We start from the raw sequence: 22,807 nt of genomic DNA on the forward strand, positions 1-22,807 counted from the left end.
TAGGAAATTACCCATTTCATCTAGGTTTTCAAATTTATTTGCACAGAGGTCTGCAAAATAGTCCCTTATAATTTTTAAATTTTCTTTTGTTTCAGTGGTATTTTTTCCTGTCATTGCTTATTTTATTTGTGCTTTCTCTTTTTCTTGGTCATGTTTTTTCAAACAATCACGACCTAATTAATAAATAAAAATCTTGTGTGTGTTTAATGTATACAGCATATAGTTGGGTTTGCTTTGTGAGCCAAATTGAAAAGTTTTAAAATAGGCAAATTAAGCTCACTCATATTCATTGATATGACTAAACTCTGATAAATATTATAATTATGTGTATTTTGTTATATTTGTTATGTTTCTTCCTCCATAAGATGTGTTGTCTTCTCTCTTTATATAAAACAATTTTTTGGTATTTAGGAAGTTTTTTTTGTTTTTGTTTTTGTTTTGTTTTGTTTTGTTTTGTTTTTTGCTAGTAGTCTTCTTTGTTCTTATACCATTTTATTTATTTTTATTTTATTTATTTATTTATTTATTTATTTATTTATTTGAGACGGAGTCTTGCTCAGTCGCCCAGGCTGGAGTGCGGTAGCGCGATCTTGGCTCACTGCAAGCTCCATCCCCCGGGTTCCCGCCATTCTCCTGCCTCAGCCTCCCGAGTAGCTCAGCTCGGACTACAGGCTATTTTTTTTTTTTTTTTAGTAGAGATGAGGTTTCACCGTGTTAGCCAGGATGGTCTCTATCTCCTGACCTCATGATCCTGATCTGCCCGTCTCAGCCTCCCAAAGTGCTGGGATTACAGGCGTGAGCCACCGTGCCCGGCCTCTTATACCATTTTAATGTCGTTAGTGCCCTGTTTTATTTTTCAAGCCTTTACTATCCGGTTGACTAGTTCTTACTGGTATCCTTTAACAGTCACTTATTGCCTAGACAATAATCAATTATCTTATTCTACTTTCTTCTTTACCTCTCCCTTCTCTCATTTTTAGTTGTATCATTCTCTGTTGTCACAACATTTAAAATTGCACGTTAGTTTTCTATCTTCATGTCCACTTTAGTTTTAGTTTTAGATCTACATTTGCATGTATTAAAATGTATGCTACCCATCCTTTTGCTGACATTTCCCCAATTATTCCTTGGTTGGATGAAGCTTGTCCTCTGGTAGATTTCTCATAAAGGACTCATGGGTGTAAAATTCTCTAAGTTCCTGTATGTTGAAAATTGCTTTTCTATACTTGAAGTACAGCATGGTTGGACATGAAACCCTTGCTTCATATATTCTTTAATTGATCTTTTGCAATCACTCTATGTAGATCTGCTAATCTATCTCTTACTCCATTTGTGTGGCTTTGGTGTGTTTCACAAGATCCCTGGTTTAATGGCACCATCTTCTGTCAGTTCGTCGAAGTCGAATATTTTAGTGTATTTGTTTGTTTTGGTGGTGATGCAGGAGTTGAAGGACACACACAACTCCTGCGTGTCCTTGAATGTTTTGGTTTTATTTTGTCTTGCAGGGTCCTAGAAATTTCCTTTTTGCCTCTTTTTTTCTTCACTCCCAATTGCTGAAGGGCAGATTTCCCTTCCTGTTTGTCTTTGTCTCCCCTAGAAGCTTTATATAGAGAAAACTGCTCCTGTAAAATATACATACTTTTAGGTCCTTTTTTGTAGTTTGTGTCTATCTGAAAAAATTTGTACTATTTTTCAGACTTAGGGCAGACAATTTTTCTGGTGGTGGTTTTATATCAATCTTAAGACCCACTGCTAGTTCGTCTCTTCCATGTAGCTTTCTGAATCTGCCCTCCCTCACCTTGTAACAGGAGGAAATATGCTGAGACTTGGTGTTTTCTCTCTTTTTACTTAACAGTCAATGTGATGTTTGGGAATTCTCTGTCCTCAAGTTATGCTGATGGTGTGTTTTTCTGTGTAGTTTTATTTTTACCTTCTTGTTCGATATCATTTTTGGAGGAAATAATAGGAGATGGGGACCTAGGGTATCACCATTATCATCAGTTACCTGGGAGTCTCAGTGTATATTTTGATCCACCAAAAAACCTATGTATTCAACTGCCTCAAACAGGCTACTTTCCAGCCATCAGCACTGTAAGTCTAATAGTTTTTGAGCATATAAAAGTATTGTTTCTTACCAAAAAAAAAAAAAAGCTGTGTGGACTACTTCTAATGGTTAGTACCAAGAGTGAAAACACATGGTTGGATTTGCAGGGAACAGGATACCTGTTACAGCTCTGGCAAACGCTCCTGTTTTGATACCCATTTGCCATTCTCAATTTGACCACAGCCTAGAGAAGGAAGAAAAATTCCCCAGAAATTCTGCCTGGAGGCAAATGGCTTTCAGTAACTGGGTTTTTGTAAACAAAAGTACTAAAGTACACAAACACACCTCACTGGGGACCCTTTCCTCTCCCTACCTTTCCCTAAATAATCAGTATTCTGATGCTTAACAAGTCAGTCTGCAACCAAGAGTTCATGTGGACAGAAGTCGATCCCAGGCAATTTCTCTTTCATATTGCCCTTGGGAACATTTTTACTACAAACTTTTTACATTTGGTTCCTAGCTAGGCCCAGATAACTCTTCAGATCCTTTACCAGCCTAAAGCTGTAGTTTCTGTGGTGCATTAAAGAAAAGGTTGGGATGCTATGTGCTAGTGTTGATTTCGTGAAGTTTGTTTCGATCTCTTCCCTGTAGCTCAGGTCGACAGTAACTTCATGTCCCAAATAAATGACCTTAAACTAATCTCTGGCTATAGAATATCAGAATCCAGCAGGATGGAATAGATACCCTTTTTTTAGGAAGCCTTTCCCTGAAATGACCTCCTTTGCCACCCTTAATGAGTAAGGACTCCTAGAAGGGCTTTAATTAGAGATACTCCTTGAATTTTCAGCTAACAAAGCGTTTAGGGTTTTATGCTAAATTGGCTTGTCCTGTTTCCTGTGAGTTCCCCCTAGAGAACTTTTGGTACAAATTAAATGTCAAGAAACCAAGCGTCCTCTCTTCTCACTTGTAGGAGTTATGAGGTTACTTTGGAGCCATCACCAGATGCCACCAGACAGATGACACTTTGTCCCTTGAAATTTTAAAATATCCCATGGCACCCTTAGGAGTTCACTGCAGTGCCCTAAGGCACCTAAGCACACAGTTTGGGAATCACAGATATACAACCTTCCAGCCTTTTCCCCCTATGCATATGTATATGTACACATACATATACAGTCATTGACATTTTTTGAGATTATACTATACACAAATTTATAAACTATGTAAAAATTCCTGATAATAAAACATACATTTTCCCATGTCATTAAATATTCTTCTCTAACACTATTTTTGATATTGTATTCTATCCTATAGTTATATCAGTATTCATTAAACTAAGTCCCTATTGTTGGACATTTGAGATATTTGTGATTAATTTTCCCATTGTAAACAGTGCTTTGATGAACACCCTAGTGAATAAATCTTTGCATACACTGATTATTGCCTTGGGATAAATTCCTAGATGTAAAATTGCTGGATCAAAGGTTATGAATATTTAGAGTTTTGCCCTCTAGAAAGAGTGTAACAGTTTATACTTCCTCTAGTATATGTGAGTATATGTTAAGGTTTTTCATTTGATGGTAAGAATTTTATTATAAACGATTTCAATATAGACTGACATTCAGGTATTTTAGGCATTGTGCTGGGCACTTGCACAAATACACATGCATAGTTTAATCTTATTTATAAAATGTCATATTTAGCCTCCTTAACAACCTTGAAAAGTTGATATTATCCCCATTTTACAGATAAAGAGACTGGGAGTCAGAAAGATACAATAGCTTTTTCCAAGTTACACATCCAGAAAGTTGTAGTGCTGGGATTTAAACACAGTTAGACCTATGATCTTATCACCATATAATAGATACTTCAGGGAATTGATTGGCTAATAATAACGTCTGATGCTTATATAGTACTTATGTATGAGGTACTGTTTACATGTATTATCACGTTCAATTATCATCCCAAGGCTATGAGGTACTATCTACTCCCATTCCCAAGACACTGAAATGACTAACTTGCCAGGGTCATACAGCTTGCAAGTGTTAGAGCTGGTATTCAAAGTCAGGCAGTTTAACTTCATGGTCCATGCCATTAATGATCAAGGTACAGTACAATAGCCTGCAGAGTTGCAGAAGACTGTATATCAATCTCATTATGAATGCTTTCTTAAAGGAAGAAAAGCATGGCTTCACCAAATCTCATACATGAAAGGAGAGTTGTCTAAGAAAATGTCTATCTAGCAATTTAACTACAAATTTCCTGTCCCTTTACCTGCAGCCATTTGTCTTTCAGCAATATACACTCTTGTAAGCTTGAACTATGTTCTATCCAGGCCTAAGGGATATAACTCAAACGAAAATCTTCTAATCATTGTAGTGACCCAAACTCTTGAACAAATAAACAGTTAAAATTACTTAGAAATACTAAGTATTATCATTTGGGATGGACAAACTTACTGAAGTTTACCTAAGTGTAATCCATAGTCCTCTTTTATTGATATTTCTTAGGTAAGTAAATGAAGTACTCTCATTGCTATTCATCATTTTAAGCTTTTCCTATAGTCTTACTTTAGTATTTAGACATTATTAAAAATTATGCAGATCATGAAAAAGGGTTATATTTTTATGTAATTTCTGTAAATGCTCAAAATTCTTCTCTTTCACCTACCCCTTCCAAGAAAACCAACTTAATTAGCCATAAAACATGTTATAATGAATGGGAAAATATTTTTAACATTTTAATGCAGAAAATGCCTCATTAAAAGCAAATGCCTCAGCAAGCAGATTTGAGCTGCTTAAGAACTTCTTTATGACAAATCACTAGCATGTGAAACTGCTCTATCTGAAGAACTAGAAAGCCCTAAGAGGCCCTTATCTCCTTTTCTTATCCTTGGGCTGCAGTGCAACAATGTAGTGAGTGCGACATGGCACTCAGTGTGCACTTGATGAGCACCGAAGGACCTGCCTGCAGTCCAGCTACAAATAGGAAAAATGTTTTTATATTTTGTCCAATATCATTCAAGGTCTTATCTGGATATGTTATATCATGTGGATTCATTTAGATGAAGTCTGTTTTTGGCTGGATATTTGGCACCATGTGACCCAAATATTTTGCATCTCTCTTGCATATTGTAAAAGCCATAAGAGTGCACAATTTAGAGTCATACATGCAAATTTAATTTCTAATAAAAACCTTAACTCATACCCACACTGTTGTAACTTCTTTAGACTTTGGATCTTGAACCAGAATGACAAGACAGCAGGAATGCAGACATTCAGACAGGCAGTGTGGGCTGATTTGGTCCCAAAAGCCATAGTCCCTCACTTCAATGTTGCCTGCTTAGAGGCACAAAGTGCTCAGTTGTCCCCACTGAGGCCCTAGAAGGCACATCTGCAGTGATGTGTTTGTAGTGGCTGCTGATAGTGCTTGCGGGTGTTCTGAGCTGGGCTCAGCTTCATCATCTGTGACCCATGCTTAAGGGCTTGGGCTGAGTTACAGCCACATCCATCTGGTCAGGACTGAAAGCCGCAGAGGCGATGACATCACCATGGTATTAAGTTACCCTGGAGAATTAGCCTCCTTTGGAGAATGGGAAAGCATGAAATAATGACATGATTACTCTTCAAATGGTAATTTTTCACAACACTAAAGTTCTTTACCAGATCACCCCACCAAGTCAGCCATGCTGTTACTTTACTAGTAATAACAGTAGTAGCAGTTGTGGTTAACATTTCTTGAGGTCTTACTCTGTATCAGTTAGTCATTGGGCTAAGCACTTTACATGCCTTATCTCATTTAATCCTCTAGCCCTATAAACCAGGTACTATTAATATCCCTGTATTACAGATGAGGGAACTGAGGGCAAAGAACATAAGTAACATCCTGAATCCTTCAGCTTGCAAGCAGAAGAACTGAGGTTTGAAGTACATATTTTTTTTTTCCTGATTTTAGTCTGTAACTATTCTTGCTTTACTGCATTGTGCAACCAGTTAACTAAAAAATATGTCTGTATTCCAAAAAAGAGGCATTTCTTTCAGGAATGAAAGCAGGGGAAATTAATTTGTTCCCAAATGCCCGTGATTTGAGCTCTTAGCCAGCCCAGCCTCTTTCACTGGGAGGCAGGAAACTGACTCCCAGACAAACTGATGTTTCCTCAGGAGCAAGCATAGGGCTACAGGTGGCCACCAAGCTTACCGTTAAAAAGTGACGGTCCTTAACCTCACGCCTCCTCTGGCTGTGAGCTGGAGGGTAGGCTGGCAGTGGAGGAGCTGCAATGGAAAGGGGGGCAGCTGCTCTTTGCTCTCGGCGATCGCTCCGGCTCCGGTGTTCTGAGAAGGAGAAAAAGCAGTAATACTGAAATACACTTGGCATTTTCCATTTATCTTTTCCCCTTGGGAGTGTTAGCAAAAGGCTGTAAAAAAAAAAAGTGAGTTTTCATTACGTTAGCTAATTTGTATACCAAATAAGATTTTCAGAATGGTTTTTAATTGAATTTTCACTTACTATTAATACGAAATTGGATGCATACATTTCAGTGGGTCCATCTCATAATCTGTACAAGAGGGTTCACTTCTGAGTTCAGTGTGACTTATTTCAAAATAACACAAGCAACAACAACAACAACAAAAGTTGAGAACATAGTGGAAGATTTGCTGCCATCAGTACTGGAGTGGAAAGTAGGCACAGACACACCAGAGCTGTCTGGCCCACTCACTGGGTACGGGAGCTGGCTGTCACTGGCTCAGGGGAGCTGATTGCTACATATTCAGGAATTTGTGTGAGTCCATTTTTCAACCGTTGGTACCTGGAAATAACTCATGTTGGGAGTATTTGTATCACATGTTTGTTGAGTGACTGAAAGTGAATTTATGCTTTCATTAGAGTCTAGTTTTAAAAATTAGAATGTATTCAATTTCTCTGTATTTTGAATGGGCTGTGGCAGGTGCCTTCACTGCCATAGGCTTTTCTAGGTCCTGTTACTTGTTTCTGACAGGCCTCCCCAATGCTGGCTCCATTTTCTTTGCCCCATTCAATGTGCTGCCCCCTAAACTAGGAACTGAGCACTCTTGAACTTTCTGATTTCTATCCATGTCTGACTTGGCTGTCCGTGTGCCTCGCTGCCTGAACATAGTGTCTGTGTCGAGAAGGTGTGATAGTATTCCCCATCTCCCTTTGCTTGGGATTCTTCTGACAAATGTTGGCTCCCATAAGCAATTAGAGCAAAGTCTTCAAAACCATGTAGGTAGCCTTTGCTAAACTGCCTCCAAAGTCAATGTTTATCAGAAGGCTGTTTAAGATAAATGTCTTCCTTGTTAAAGTGCCCACCTCCAATGCCACCATCATTATGCAAGCAAACAGTGGGCTTTTCTAAATGGGTAACACAATGAAAAGTGTTTACATTGTTAAATCCATACAGAAGAGCCGCTTACAGGTGTTCCTGGTTAGGAAGAAGTGAAAGGAGGGGAGTAGTTGGAAGGGAAACATCAACTCAATTTTCCATTCAATTGCTCCCCTCCTACACAATCTTAAATATATCTCTTTCTTTGCCCTAGGCTGGGAGTAGGCAGGCTAGATTAATGGCTCCCTAATAATACCTTTTTTCTGGTGCTGAGGTAGGGAGAACATTAGTTCACTAGAGCCTGAAACTGCAGTGGAATCCTGCTCCTTATTCCCTCAGACCAATGAAACTTATGCTGCAGCCCGAAACTTGAAAGGAAAGGAAATATAAAATATAATTATCTATTTATAGTTGCTTATGAATCTCTCTCTCCATGATTTATGAACATAAACAATAGCATCACATAAAGCCATTACTGGCTCTGAGCATTAAAGAATTACTAAGAAAACGAAAGAAGTAATCAGAGCCTAAATAACTTGAAATACATTTAGATGCTACTTCCTCCATGAAGCCCTCCCTGAAGCTCTATGGAATGACTTGGTACATTTCTTCTTAGCCTCCCTATCACTGTATTGAAATGACCTGGTTACTTGTCTGTCTCTCCACTAGACCAGGGATTCCTTGTGGGCAGCATACGTTATTGCTTTTTGACTCCTAGGTTCTAGAACACTCCCTTGCCTTCAATAAAATTTGTTGAGGGGTTTGCTATTAAGCAGATCTTGAAGGCAGCCAATTTCTAGGTTTTAATCTTGGTCCCCCAGCTGTCTCCTTACAGTCTCACCTCCAAAAGAAGCACAGAGCTGCTGCCACCACAGCCTCATTTGTCTGTGCTTCATTATCCACTCCATCATGGTGGAAGTCAGGCTATTCCAGCTGTCCAAATAGAGAACCTACAGGGATGCTCACTGCGGCATTTGCTGAGCATGGCAGTTGTCTGATAGGTCAGTATTATTCATGGCCACCAGATGGCAGAAGCAGATTATGCTGATGAATACAGCAGTATGCTATTGTGTTTCTTGGACAAGGTTAAAAAAAAAAAAAAAGTCACTTTCTAATTTTAATTCTACACTGCATGTTTTTAATTCCATGATGGCTATAATTCTTGTTTATGGCTCTCTGCAGTGCTATTAAAACTACTACACCCAAGATATGCTATCAAGCCAACCGCAGAACAAGCCAGTCTGTGGAGGGTAAAACGCATCTCCACAGTCTTCCTTCCAAACCCCAGGAGGCCCTACATCCCTGTCTCACCACCCCCAGGAGGAGGTTCAGAGAAAACTGATATTGGCACTTGCTGTTCTTCTGTTCTGCTTTAAGTCTAAACATGACAAAGCAGTGAAATGTGATAGTTTACAAGCAGCTTGGTGTTATCTGGTGGAATCCATAAAATCCTAATCAGGGATGACTTATTAATAAAATAAAGGGATAAAAATAATTACACCTAAAGGGCTAATGTTACCCAAGCTTTCTAATGATGAGACCTGAGAAAGGATTTTGTGAGAACAATTAGATTCCTTTATAGTCATCCTGTGCCCTCAGTGTTCAACCAGTTTTCTGCAAAACTTGATTCAGTTCCACAAATGTTCATTGAGGACCTACTATATGTCAGCTTCATACTAAGTGCTTTGAATAAAATAAATTAATAAGATATCATCCTTGCCCTTGAGTTGCTCATAGATTAATGGCTTATTAGTGGTTGGTTGGCAAAACAGGCCCATAGTGGTTGCTTATAAGATTATAAGTGGCAGGATGGGAGGATGCACAGAATATTATGGGAAGGGTGCCTAATCCAGGCTGCAAAGGAATGGCAAGTGTGGAAAGAAAGATTTTCAGAAGGTGGCTTAAGTTAAAAAAGAACTTTTTAGCCAACTATAAAATTGAAGTGAATGGTAAGTGTGCCAAAGATGCTTCTAGAGGATACTGATCATCACTCTTCATTTTAAGTGTCACATTGTCTTCCCCTAATAACCAAGGAAAATTTTTAGAAACAATTGCTTTAGGGATATTAGGAGGTTAGCTCTTTCATTAAAATGAAAAAAAAAGATGAGGAAGGGAAAAAAGAGGAGGAGGGAGAAAAAGATGGTAATTGAAGGCAACAAACTATTAAAGATGAGGATAGGGGAAAAGGCAGGAGTTATACAAATGTGGAATAAATAAGATGAAAACAATATTTATCACCATTTTGTTTCTCCAGTTTGATAATGACATTAAAATATTTTACTTGCATTTTAATACTTTTGCAAAATGCCATTTCTTAAAAGAGTGCAGGGAATTTGGAAGAAAGACGTTGAATGTGTAGACACCATCTATCTCCATAGCAAGAATCTAAAGGCCAGAAAAAGCTGACATGTCCCCTACTGATACCCACTTTAGGGGGCTCTAAAACAATGATGCTACTTTTTATTCCCCTTGTCCTAATTAGAATGGTTTTAAGGCACTGAAAAGCAACCAGTGTAAGAAAGAGCTGTATTCCTATTTTGACTGCTATGAGCCTATCTCTAGATTTCTCAGGACTGTGAGAGACATGTAAATATCAGTATCTATTTCCATGAGACACAGTGTATGACAAGGAGGAAAAGAGCTCTGGCAGGCATTTCAGATGCTTAGGTTGGGTCCTGGTACCACACCTGATCTGCTATGTGTGACCCTGAACAAGTTTCCTCACCTTTCTAGGCCTCCATGTGACCCACTAAAGAATGGGGGCATTAGACTGATCACTGGTTCTCAAGAGAAGCAGAAGAGCCCTCTAGGGGATCATTCTAATTGTTAGAATGATTGGGTGGGAGCCAAAGATGACAGCCATCCCATAATGCAAAGGATGGTCAATGAAAAGGTGTCCCAGGTCTCACACAATTTTAAATGTTCCATCAGAATCTCTTATAGGGGAAAAGCCTAGTGCCTATTTATGAGTCAAACTCATATAATCCATTATAATCCAAAGTATTTATTTTTTTGCCCATTTCTAATATATACTGAATGTACCAGTTTTAATGGCCATGCCCTCCTGCCCCTTGGAATAGTTTCTGAAGGTCTGTACTTAATCCAGACTTACTTTTGACAAGTGCAAACATCATGCTTCATGATGTCTTCTAGTGAGGTCACGCCTGAGCATTTGCATATTGAAATAGATATTATTATAAATAATTTCCTTTCAATTTCTCTTTATTATCATATTTAGACCATAATGCTATTCTTTCTTACATGTATGGGTAGGGCATATTACCCATGGATTTCATTTCAGGGTAGAAACGGAAGCATTTCAAAGTACTTGCTACAACGAGGGGGTGTGTTGGGGCTGATGGGACAGAGGACACCTGGATGGGACAACCTCTGAGTTGTCTCTTGCAAAAGCCCCCGAGCCCAGGATCTGTCACCTCTGCGCAGGGCTTGCAGGCTCTGCCGGGCATGGCGGTGCAGCTCCTCCACGCAGGGTGGCCTTGTGGCCGGGAGGAAGATGTTGCGCTGCTGGTGCCACGGGGCGCGGTAGTACACACTCAGCTTACTCTCGATGTCCAGGTTGGAGACGGCTGCAAGACAAAGAAACAGAGTATTGTCCATCAGTGGTTTTAAGTTGTGCTTTTGGCCAACCCTGGGGTGGGGAAGAGGACAGGAGTAAAGTCTGGGTGGAGTGGAAGTCCAGACTACTGCATTCACATTAAGAACTAACTCAAGGCCGGAGAAAGGTTTGGCATTTATGATACTGATAGGAACAACCTTTGCCCCTGAGCCGAGGCACAGAAGGCTCCAAGACACCAACCGTCTACCTATGACTAGCTAATTTCCTCTCCGTACCTTCATTCCTCACCCTTGGCACAGTAGCTCATCAACACTGACAAGCCCCTGGCTAGCCTGCTTGGGGGTGTAGATGGGGGTCCTGTTTCTGAAAAATGTGGAGGAAAGCCTCGGAGATGAATGGAAAGGCTGCCTCACCTCCAGCCTTCTGGCTGCAAGGCCTCAGAGCTGTAGTTCTGCACGCTGCCCCTGCTGTCCACCTGAACTTTGGCCCATACCTTGCCCTGCCTCTGTCCCTTGTGGTCCCGTCCCCAAGGTATCCTTATCATGCCCTCCACCTTCCGGCTCCATTGCCTGTCATCTTTCAAGGCATCGCTCAGTTTCCTTGGTTTCACCTAGGGGTGAGCATACACATTAAAGAAACCATCACAGGGGTAATGAGTATTAAGGGAGGGAAACTGCAGATGCAAGATGAGTTTTTGCAACTCATCCAAGAGATCAAGGAAGGAAGGCTTCCTTTCCCCAAACACAGCATTTAACCCACTCTCATCTTCTTCATGTACACATGGATCCTAGGATGGAACGCTCTGTGAGTTAAACAGAAATTCTGCTTGAAGCAGATGTTAGGAATGAGGAGGATTTTTACTAAGAAATGGCTGCAAAGAGGACCTCACAAGCACCTGGGTAGCCTGTCAGCCTCGGGAATGGCAAGAACTGGCCCAGTCTGCTTTACCCTCCAGACACACTATCCAGATCCAGACTCCTGTCCTAGCCCCACCCGACTCCTCCCACCTCCCAGTCTCATCTCTTTCCACTCTGGTTCAGTAATGGGGGATTGACTGAAAAATCAGGCTCTGTCTGCATAAAGAAGTCAACTCCTACCCAATGGGGCAGAGGTCATTACCAAACCCAACAGAGAGGACCATGAATTCATGTGCTCATGACAGCTGGGAGAAGGGACAGAACATAAAGCCTGTCTGTGGAAAGAATGGGCAGGAAGCCAAGTGGGCAGTCCTAGAAGTAGAGGAGCTTCTGAGCACCCCTTCCCTTAGGCTTGTCTTTTCAGGAAGGTGGGAACCAGGATAGAGGGCTGGGCCAAGGTGACTAAGAGGTAGACCAAAAGACTCTTTCCTAGTCCCTCATTCCCTCAGCACAGCTGACCAGAGGCTTAGGGTGGTAACTTTTGACAGCCCCTCAGAAACCAGGTCAAGTGGCCATGGCTCTTCAATTCTTGTGTGGGGAAAACCTGACACCCTCCTATTTATCTTAATGTTGGTCTGAAGAAAAGACTCATCAGAAGTGCATGGCAAAAACACAGATTCCTGGGCATCAACCTAGACTTTGAATCAGAATTTCCAAGAGAAAGGTCTGGCAATCTATATTACATGAAAAGTTATTTTTATCATCAGGCAGGTTTGAGAAACACAATATGTCTTCTGATGATGTCTTGGGATCTTGTGGGAGTGAAAGGAGTTGGGCAACATGAGGGAAGGGAAGAGACTGATGAAAATGGAAACATCCATCCACCCATGGAACATTCCCAAGTAGCTCTTAGTATCAGGCATGGTGCTAGGTGTTGGAACACAGCACAGAACAAAACACACAGGAATCCCTGCCCTCATAAAGCATTTGTTTTCTGGCTTTGTGCAAAATGGTTTAACTGTGATTCTGCCTGGACAAAATAGTTTGGGAGCAATGACATTGGCAGACTCTTCCTATTTTGGTTTTATACAGTTCCCTAGGGATGGTCTCAGGCATCAAGACTCTAGAGGCCCTGAACACCAAAAAGGTTATAGTCCTCACTCCTCCACCTCCACCTTTCTGCAGTAGGTGATCCCAAATTTCAGAATAAATTGGCATATCATAAAATTTTAGTGTAAAGATGTTCAGCAAATTATCTTCCCTCATTATTAAATATTAAATATCAAGTTACTTGAAAAAAAGCATTTTTTGGTGCCCATGCTTTGCTGATACCCTAAACACATTTCTACTGTGCTTGTTAGGCAAGCCAGTGCTGAGTTTCTGGGCTGCTAAACTCTGCCTGCTGCTTGGGACTGTGAATTCACAGATGCAAAGAGTAATGCATGAGTTCCAGCATGGGCAGCCTAGTCATGGCTCCCGGGAAGAACCAGCCCTCACAATGACAGCCTTCAGGGCCAGGTATCCTCACCTTTTCCTTTCCAAAATCTTTTTCTTTCTCCATTGAGAAGCTATATCAGATTTCTGCCACATATTAGCAGGTGAACATTTCACTCATCAGTTGCCACCATCCTGTCTATCTCTTAGACAGGGAAAGGAGGAAAACTCTTTAATGCCTTTGCTCTCAGTGACGTCATTTGGTCACAGAGCATTAACTAGTATTATGTGTCCACTACAGCCAGGCAGACAGGCACTAATGGAGCTCTTCCAGGGAAAACTGTCCCATTTTTCCTTCTTTAAAAAATCTATTCCTTTTCTTAAGTAACAGTTCAACCACAGTTCAATCCATTCATTCATGAGCTGCTCCACTGCCATTGTAAGGCTGCCCTGCATCTTTGGGTTCACCATGCTCCCTTTTCCTCCCTATTTAACAATCTCACCATGGCTGAGTTATGCAAGATAGCAGGCTTAGTGCCCTAGGAATGTTTGTTCTCCTAAAAATGGAACAAAGCAAAACAAGAAGGTTTTTCCTCTGTTTATTTGGATACATCCAGGGGCCACTGTGTGATAGGCAGAATTTTAGGATGGTTCCCAAGATTCCTGCCTTCTTGTGCATGTACCCTGTATAATCCCCTTCCCTTGAATGTAGGCAGAACCTGTGACTTACGTTACATTACAAGGCAAAAAGGGTTTTACGGTCTGTACTCAATGGACTTTGAGTTAATCAAAAGAGAGTATAATCCTGAGTTAATACTTAAAAGAGACAAGAAGCAGCAGAGATGCTCTCCTGTTGGCCTTGAAGAAGCAAACTATCGTGTTGTGGACAGGGACATGTGGCAGGGAATGGCAGGTGGCCTCTAGGAGCTGAGGGCCTCACTCCTACAACTTCAAGAAACTGAATTCTGCCGACAACCAATGAACTTGAAAGAGAACTCTGAGGCCAGGCGCGGTGGCTCAAGCCTGTAATCCTAGCACTTTGGGAGGCCGAGACGGGCAGATCATGAGGTCAGGAGATCGAGACCATCCTGGCTAACACGGTGAAACCCCGTCTCTACTAAAAAATACAAAAAAATTAGCCGGGCGTGGTGGTGGGCGCCTGTAGTCCCAGCTACTTGGGAGGCTGAGGTAGGAGAATGGCGTAAACCCGGGAGGCGGAGCTTGCAGTGAGCTGAGATCTGGCCACTGCACTCCAGCCTGGGCGATGGAGTGAGACTCAGTCTCAAAAAAAAAAAAAAAAAAAAAGAAAAAAGAAAAGAAAGAAAGAAAGAAAGAGAACTCTGGGCCTGAGATGAGATGAGATGAGATGAGCCCAGCTGACACCTTGATTTCAGCCCAGTTAACCCTGAGCAGAGGACCCAGTTAACCCATACCCAGACTCCTGACCCATGGATATTGAAACATAATAAATGGGTGTTGTGTTAAGGTGATAAGTTTGCAATGATTTGCTATGCAATAATAGAAATAATAGTAGAAAATTAATTGTATTAGTCTGTCCATTCTCATGCTGCTAATAAAGACATACCCATGACTGGGTAATTTACAAAGGAAAGAGGTTTAATGGGCTCACAGTTCCACATGGTTGGAGAGGCCTCACAATCATGGCAGAAGGCAAAAGATGAGCAAAGTCACGTCTAACATGGTGGCAGGCAAAGCGACCATGTGCAGGGGAACTCCCCTTTATAAAACCATCAGATCTCATGAGACTTATTCACTACCACAAGAACAACACGGGAAAAACCAGCCCCCATGATTCAATTACCTCCCACTAGGTCTCTCCCATAACACTGGGAATTATGGGAGCTGCAATTCAAGATGAGATTTGGGTGGGGACACAGCCAAACCATATCACTAATGCACATTCCCACTACTTTATCTACTTCTCTAGAGTCAGTCACTTGCTTTGTCTTGTCAACTCCTTCCCTCTGTTACTGCTCCCCAAAAAAGGGGAAGATAATGACAAGGGTTACAATAGGAAATAAGGCTCTATGTGTCATTTTTATCCTCCACAGCAGGAAAAAGGTTATTTGGATGTATCATTTCCGTCATCTAAGACTATAAGCTCTTGTGGGAAGCTCCAACCATATGCCAAGTTCTAAGCCAGGTGCATTATATTGATAATATCATGGTACCCTCACACAACTCAAAGAGGAAAATATTGCCCCTATTTTATAGATAAGGAAATGGGAACTCAGACAGAGTAAGTAAATTTGCTAAGTCATCCACCTGGTAAGTAGAAGATCTGGGATCAGAAACCATCTCTGTTTGGCTTCTAAGCTGCCACTTTTTCCCAAACCAATATTGAAATAAGTTTCCCTACACTAAGGGTGATGGGGTAGGGGAAGGGGAATGGGTCGTCTGCCACATAAAAAGGATCTAGTGCTTTTCAAAATAAAGAGAAAAGATTCAGCACTGCTACTATCTCTATCATTCATAGCATCAGGTATAACCAAGGACTGAGTGACTCTTCCAGAAAGTGCCTAGCAGGAGGTTGGGAAGATGGGTTCTACTATACCAGAAAGACAACAGCATAAACAGATAACCACAAAACCAAACTGCTGAAAGAAAATGCCATCGCAGGAAATGTCCACAGGCCAGTGAAAAGTCTTTATAGACTGATCTTAGTTCATTCCCCTGTCGAACACTGGAGATAATGTAATTGTCTAGATCTTGATTCATAGTGATGTATTGGAAGGATGGATATGGTCACTGGGGTCCTCTGAAATGAGCTAACTTAGACATTAAGGAAAACTAGTGGCTGCCACTCTTTTGGAAAGACCAGGCCCATTTCTAAGAGCAGGAGGAAGCCTGGTTTTAGGAACTACTGGGAAGGGGTAAAAATCAGGGGCAAACTTAGTCTTGCCCCAGCCTCTCCAGCCCCATCTCCCCTGTCCTGCTAGGGGTGTTACTCATTTAATCCTCTCTTTCCTAGCCTTGTGAGCATCCCACACTGCCTTACAGCTTTATGCCCTCTGGGAGCAGTGCAAAATGCTTATTCTTGGCCTCCCTTCCTAGAAAGCCTCCTTACCTCACATCCCCACCCCACACTGGCTTTCTCCCCTGCTACTCCTTCTTCCTTAAGAAGGGAGAGGTGACAGCTGAGATCAAAGTTTGACTGCTACATGTGGTGAAATTTTCAGAAAAATGCACAAAATGACTCAGAAATGGAATTTGTACCCCTTCAAGGGAGGGAAGAAAAATTTTTAAATGTTCTCAGAGTGCCTGCAGACACATTTACCCACCCACACCTTGCTAATCTTTTTCCTGCCCTTCTACCATCATAGCCACCCCCAACACACAGCTTTGTGGGCAGGAACACATCCCTCTACAAACCATCCGTTCTGATGCCCCATGACAGGGAGGAGTGTGTTGACACATTAATCAATTAATAAGCATCTGAAATTGTCAGTTCACAGATATGTAGCCGGTTTGCTCTCCGGGTCTCTGCTACACTGAAGCCAATCCTCAGGAGCCATCAGCTTGGTAAGCAAAATGGTAAATCTCCCTAAGGTGTCTGTTGCTGCTGCCTGAGTGCTCAGATCTATTGGGAGGATGGGAAGAGGATTTCACCAAGTGAACCCCATGGTAACCATCCCCTTGCCCACTCTGCTTGGCAGTTTGGAGGAAGGAACAGGGTAAATTACAAGGAGAGCAAGGACCACCAAGGCTCCTGTCACCTGCAGAGCAGCCCAAAGCCAGAGCCAGTTTCCCAGAGTCTTTCCTTGCTGGGTTTCCTGTTCTGTAGAACCATAATAATTCAGATTTGTTCCCCACTATGTATGAAATGTCTAATGTTCATCTCTCAGCATCAGAAAGATCTAGGTCTCTTAACAAATTCCAGCATCTTGAAACATTCCAACACTTACAGGATAACATATCTGTGTGTTTATTTGTACACTAAAAGGACTAGAACAATTTTTCCCATAGAAATAGTTTTCCCAGCTTCGAAAACAAAATGATGCTTCATGCCAGGAAGACTGTTTAATTATTACTGTTACCATTGTTGTTTTAATGTCCAACATCCTGTGGAAAGACCAGTAGAAGCCTGGGTTCTAGTCGCAGTTCTGTCACCATGTGACATTGTACAAGTCATTGAACCTTTCCTGGATTCAAGTTCCCCATCTTTACAAAGGAGGGGTTTGAACTTTTTGATCTCTGAGTCCTGTGCTGTCCTGCCTGTCCTGTACTGCCCTCCATTTGATGCCAGTCACCAAAATCCACCCAGACTCTGTAGTTGAGCTATGGCAGGATGGGATGGTGAAAAGAGCCTGGGCTCTGGGATGGAAAGATGGATCACAGCATCAATGTGATCCAGAGCAAGTCTTCTATGAAAGGGAAATCACAGAGCCTTCATGCAGTGGTTCAGGCTCCAATTAAGTAACAACGTCCTTGGCATGTGTCACTGCTTAATAAAGATTAGTACCCTTTCCTGGGCTGAAAACAAAAGAAGATTGGGAGGCCAGGATTAGGGTCCAAGTTCACAAGAGGAAAGTCTGGAGCTCTCCAAGTTTCTTTTTGCTTTATTTTGCCTGTCTTCTTGTTGAGTGAAGTATAAACAAAGATGAGACTACTAAAGATCACTCTTTGAGGGTCTCATTTCTGGAAACTGGAAAGAAGACTGCCCACAACTGGGGAGCCTGTGACCTCTCTGACAGGTTCAATGTCCCCAGGTCTCTGCCATCTGTTGACATGGACAGCATTTAGTGAAATGACTCAGTGATCTTAACTCTCTGAGCCAGTGGCAGAGTTGCAGTCCTAGACATTCTTCTTAGCAGCATTTTGTAATTTACTTGTTTATCTTCAGGTCATTCTGCTGCCATATTCTATACCAGACACTTCCTCCAGAATGTAAGCACATAGTCATCTGTCACAGCTCAGCTATTGTTTTAAGAAAATTCCTTTAGGCATCTAGCAGAGTCATTGGATTCTACTGCTGGAAGGGACTTCGGAAATTATGGACTTCTGTATTTTTTTTTTTTTTCAAACTGCAAGAGCATGACCCATTAGTGGATTGTGAAATCCATTTAGCAGGTCAAGACTAGCATTTTAAAACTGCACGTTCTGCACATGTACCCCAGAACTTAAAGTATAATTAAAAAACAAACAAAAACAATGAAATAAAATAGAGCAGACTGGAAAATACCCACGTGCACTGTATGCAGTGTTGTTTTGTAAAGCTATCACTTGTGTCACACATGTGCATGTGCACACATGTGTGTGTGTGTATGCTGAGTTGTGATGTAAAAATGTGTTTCTTACTCTGAGTAGCAGTCAAAACACTGTGAAAGCCATTGTTTAGGCCACTCCTTTCATGTGCTGATGAGAAAACTGAGATTAAAATATTTGACCCTAGATCACAGAGCTGATTTTTGGCAGAGGCAAAAACCAGAGCCAAGGTCTTCTGAGCCCAGGCCCATGCACTTCCCTCGGCAGCCTCTTCCTTCCATGGGGATAATCGGCCTAGCTTCTGCACCCTTCATGTTTCTCGGTCATTATTTTCTACCTTTCACATTTATCAGATTGTCCTTAGCGGGGGAAAAAACACTTCTCACCTGTGGATAGCACACATTCCATCCATTTTAAAATCCCAGGTGCACTTCAGCTCAGAGAGCAGTTGTTGGGATGAACCAGCCACAGAAGCCAGGGTTTGCCCTGTGTTCCTTTACAGAAGGACACACCCACCAAGAGCTGCTCTGAGGGGACTATGGCTGCAAGAGAGGGCCCTGCCCATTTACCAGTAACAACTATGAGCCACTTTGAGACTTAGAGTATACATATCATCAGGGAAAGATGACATTGATGGAAAACCTTTGTTACAGCAGTGGAAACGCACATACTCCCCTTTCTTCCTTCTTGTTAAAGATAGAAAGCTGGGTATTCAATGTACTCAGGTATTCAGTATATGAAATATCTGAACTCCTTTCCTTCCCTGTGTTCTGCCTCTTTTGCATTCTGAGTTTTCCAGAGCAAATAACTCAGAAGAGGATTGGATCAGGGAAAAAGGAAAGCCCAACTTGGTTACCTTGGTTGGCTTGTATGCCTAGAATGCCTGCACTGTTTGCCATCTATCTACCCTCCAAGCCTCATCTTCAACAAAAGCCTTCTACCTCCCACCCTCAAGCTGCTGGGCCACTCACTGTTTCCCACCTCTCATTTGCACTCCTCACAGACTATCTTAGATTGCCATACACATCTGCAGCCACATCCTTATGCCCCTGACAAGAGGAGCCACAGCTGATACTTCTTGAGATCCCTGATAATGCCAGGCATTGTCCCATGTAAATTCTTAAAGGAAATGTGTTTGATTGCTTTTGTTACTTGTTAATGACTCCCTGTATACTTTGGCAGGGAAATGAAATTGGCATAAATAGCTCAAGTGGGGTTTTACACCAACTGTGGGTTTCATTTATCCACAGGATTACAATAGAAGAAATTTAGATTCAATACAAAGAAGAAATTCTCAACCACAGGGGTCTAGAGAGGGGATGGATGGAATTATCAAAAGAGGTTAGAGAGAAGGGGTAGAGAGGGGAATGTGGTAAAAGAAAGAAAAATCGCAGGGGTGGGGAAAGTGAGTGGGGGAGGGCATGACCTTAGAGAGATAGTACACATTCTAGGGCCTGAGGATATTTTAGAAGAGTCTCTGATTTATAGAAAGCACTGACTCAGGTGCAGTACAAACTTGGTTTTTCAGCAGGAAAAATGTATTAGATAAAGTTGACATGTCCAGCAGCTCTGGGAGTCTGGACCTTCACTCAAACCCACTCACTTGTATTGAGCAGCTACTTTTGCAAAACTCTGGGCTAGGAACTAGGGGACACACAGATAGCTAGGACAGGATCCCTGTCATCCAAGTGCTTATGATGTAGTATTCATTTATTCTTTATTTATTTCCAGCATTTATTAAATGTCTATTATGTAGTAGTGAAAGGGCTACAAAGATTAAAATACAGTGCGTGCTCTCTCTCTCTCTCTTTGATATGGTTTGGATGTGCGTCCCTACCCAAATCTCATGTTGAAATGTAATGCCCAGTGTTGGAGGTGGGGCCTGGTGGAAGGTGATTGGATCACAGGGGTGGTTTCTCATGGTTTAACACCACCCCCATTGGTACTGCCGTCACAATAGTGAGTTCTCATGAGATCTGGTTCTTTAAAAGTGTGTGGCACCTCCCCCCAACCCCTCTCAGTCCAGCTCCTGCCATGTGAGAAGTCTGGTTCCACTTTGCCTTCCACCAGGAGTAAAAGCTCCCTGAGGCCTCCCCAGGAATAGATGCTGCCATGCTTCCTGTACAGCCTGCAGAACCATGAGCCAATTAAACCTCTTCTCTTTATAAATTACCCAGTCTCAGGTATTTCTCTATAGCAGTGTGAGAACAGACTAATACTCTCTCTCTCTCTTTCTCTCTCTCTCTCTCTCACACACACACACACAGTCATTCAAAAAAGTCTAAAAGAACAACAAAAAGCCAACTCTTAATCCTGTCGCCAAAGGCCACTGTTAGCATGCTAGCATGTTTCCAAGCAGTTTTTTCAAGTACATTTCTAAATAGTTGAGATATAGCATATATACCCTATTGTATACTGCTTTTTAAAAATAAAAGAAATTGGCCAAGCGCAGTGACCAAGGTGGGCAGATCACATGAATCCAGGAGTTCAAGACCAGCCTGGGCAACACAGCAAAACCCCATCTCTACAAAAAAAAAACAACAACTAAAACAAAACAAAACAAAACAAAACACAATAAACAAAACCCTCAAAAATTAGCTTGGTGTGGTAGCATGCGCCTGTAATCCCAGGTACTCTGAGGTGGGAGGATCTCTTGAGCCTGGGAGGAGGAGGCTGCAGTGAGCTGAGATTGTGCTACTGCATTCCAGCTTGGGTGGCAGAGTGAGACCCTGTCTCAAAAATAAAACGAAATAAAATAATTTTCCTTTGTGAATCAACCTCAATACTTATTAACAGCTGTATAATGTTCTGCCACGTGGGTGTACTGTAGTTTATTTACCCATTCTCCTAGCATTGGACTTGGATTAGCTCCCAGTTATAACACAGACTGCAAGGAACATCTCTCCTTAAAAACCCCTGTCTAGGCCACATTCTCCATGTGATTGTGAGTATGCTGTGAGCCAGACTGGAGATTTTGCTATCCTTAGCATGAACCAGGCTGTCCTTTCCTTGGCCAGTTTGAACAGAGGCTATCAAGACCTAGCTAACCCCGGAGTCCAGCTCCCTAATCAATGGATGGGGAGCAGACTAGCATCTTAGATGTACACATGGCCTAGTGTTTGATACATATATATATCATATATATCAGATATATCTATATACATATATACATATATATATGTGTGTGTATATATATCTCAGCAAGGTACATCCTTTTAAAAACACCAGACACTAAGGTGGCAGTCGCTTGGCAAAGCTAGAAATTGTATTGTTTAAGCTACCATTCCACAGAGCACACAATAGGCAGAGGATTCACATTTGTTCTTGTCAAAATGTACCATCCTGCCTCAACAATGCTGATGGAAATATTTGTTCTTAGCCAGGAACCATCATTGTACGTGAGGCTGTATGGATACAAACCACACCATTGGGGAACTAAGAAGGCTGCCCTCAAAGGCAGACTTAAACATTAACATAATAGGTTAAAATGGAGCTTCCCAAACTCCAGTATGCATAGGAATCACCTGGAGACTTTGTTAAAACAGATTCTACTGCCAGAGATCTTGATGCTGTAGGTCTTGGATGGGATCTGAGAATCTGCATTTCTAACAAGTCCCAGGGCGATGCTGATGTTGCCAGTCAGTGGACCACAGAGGCCTAGGTAACAAGGTAGGTATTAGATTGAACCATATTAAATTGGTGATATTCAACCATCTTAATCTTAAAAAACTATCTCAATAGTTCAATCTAATAATTAGTTCAACTCCAAGGTTAGCTTTACCAGAAGGGCCACTGTGCTCTTAGATAGCATTAAAGTGCCTGCTTTTCAGCAACCTGTACTGAAAGTGACCATCCCATCACTAAGTCATGAAACATTTGTGCCAGTTTTCAAGGCTTCCATGCCTGAGTTCAAACCAGGGTAGGAGAAATGGGGGCTTGACCCAATCCTTACTTCATCAGCCCGACACCGAAGAGACACTGTCAGTGTTACAAGTTTGCAAACAAGTAAAAGTATAGAAAGATAATACTGATCAGAAATAAGGAATTTGCTCTTTCAGGAGAGTGAAAGAAATAGTTAAGAAATACTTCCAAGATTATGGGTTTAACAAGGGTTAAAAATAAAACTCCCTGGTGAATGACACAAATCTGTTTCCATTATTTGAGATGAACCAGGTGAGGCTGATTACAGGGAAGACCGTGAGTATCATCCTTTAGCACCCATAGTTTCTTGAAAGCAGGCTCTCTCCATAAAATAAAGAATAAAGGAGGGAATGCACCCATGAAGATGAGTATGACATGTTAAAATCCCTTCACTCCTGTTCAAACTA

At 41.6% G+C, this 22,807-nt stretch overlaps 1 protein-coding gene across 2 annotated transcripts in view; it reads right to left on the bottom strand.

The window, feature by feature from the left end:
- NHS (Nance-Horan syndrome (congenital cataracts and dental anomalies)) overlaps nt 1–22,807 on the bottom strand; it is a 101,666-nt gene that overhangs the window by 37,869 nt on the left and 40,990 nt on the right. For both annotated transcript variants that reach the window (XM_011995512.1, XM_011995511.1), the window contains exons 2-3: nt 10,820–10,972; nt 6,242–6,375 (exon numbers count right to left, since the gene is read on the bottom strand). In XM_011995512.1, coding sequence (XP_011850902.1) covers nt 6,242–6,375; nt 10,820–10,972 — 287 coding nt within the window. The remainder of the gene's footprint in view (nt 1–6,241; nt 6,376–10,819; nt 10,973–22,807) is intronic.

Source organism: Mandrillus leucophaeus, unplaced genomic scaffold (assembly GCF_000951045.1).
Source record: "Mandrillus leucophaeus isolate KB7577 unplaced genomic scaffold, Mleu.le_1.0 Scaffold490, whole genome shotgun sequence".
NCBI classification, from domain to species: Eukaryota; Metazoa; Chordata; class Mammalia; order Primates; family Cercopithecidae; genus Mandrillus; species Mandrillus leucophaeus.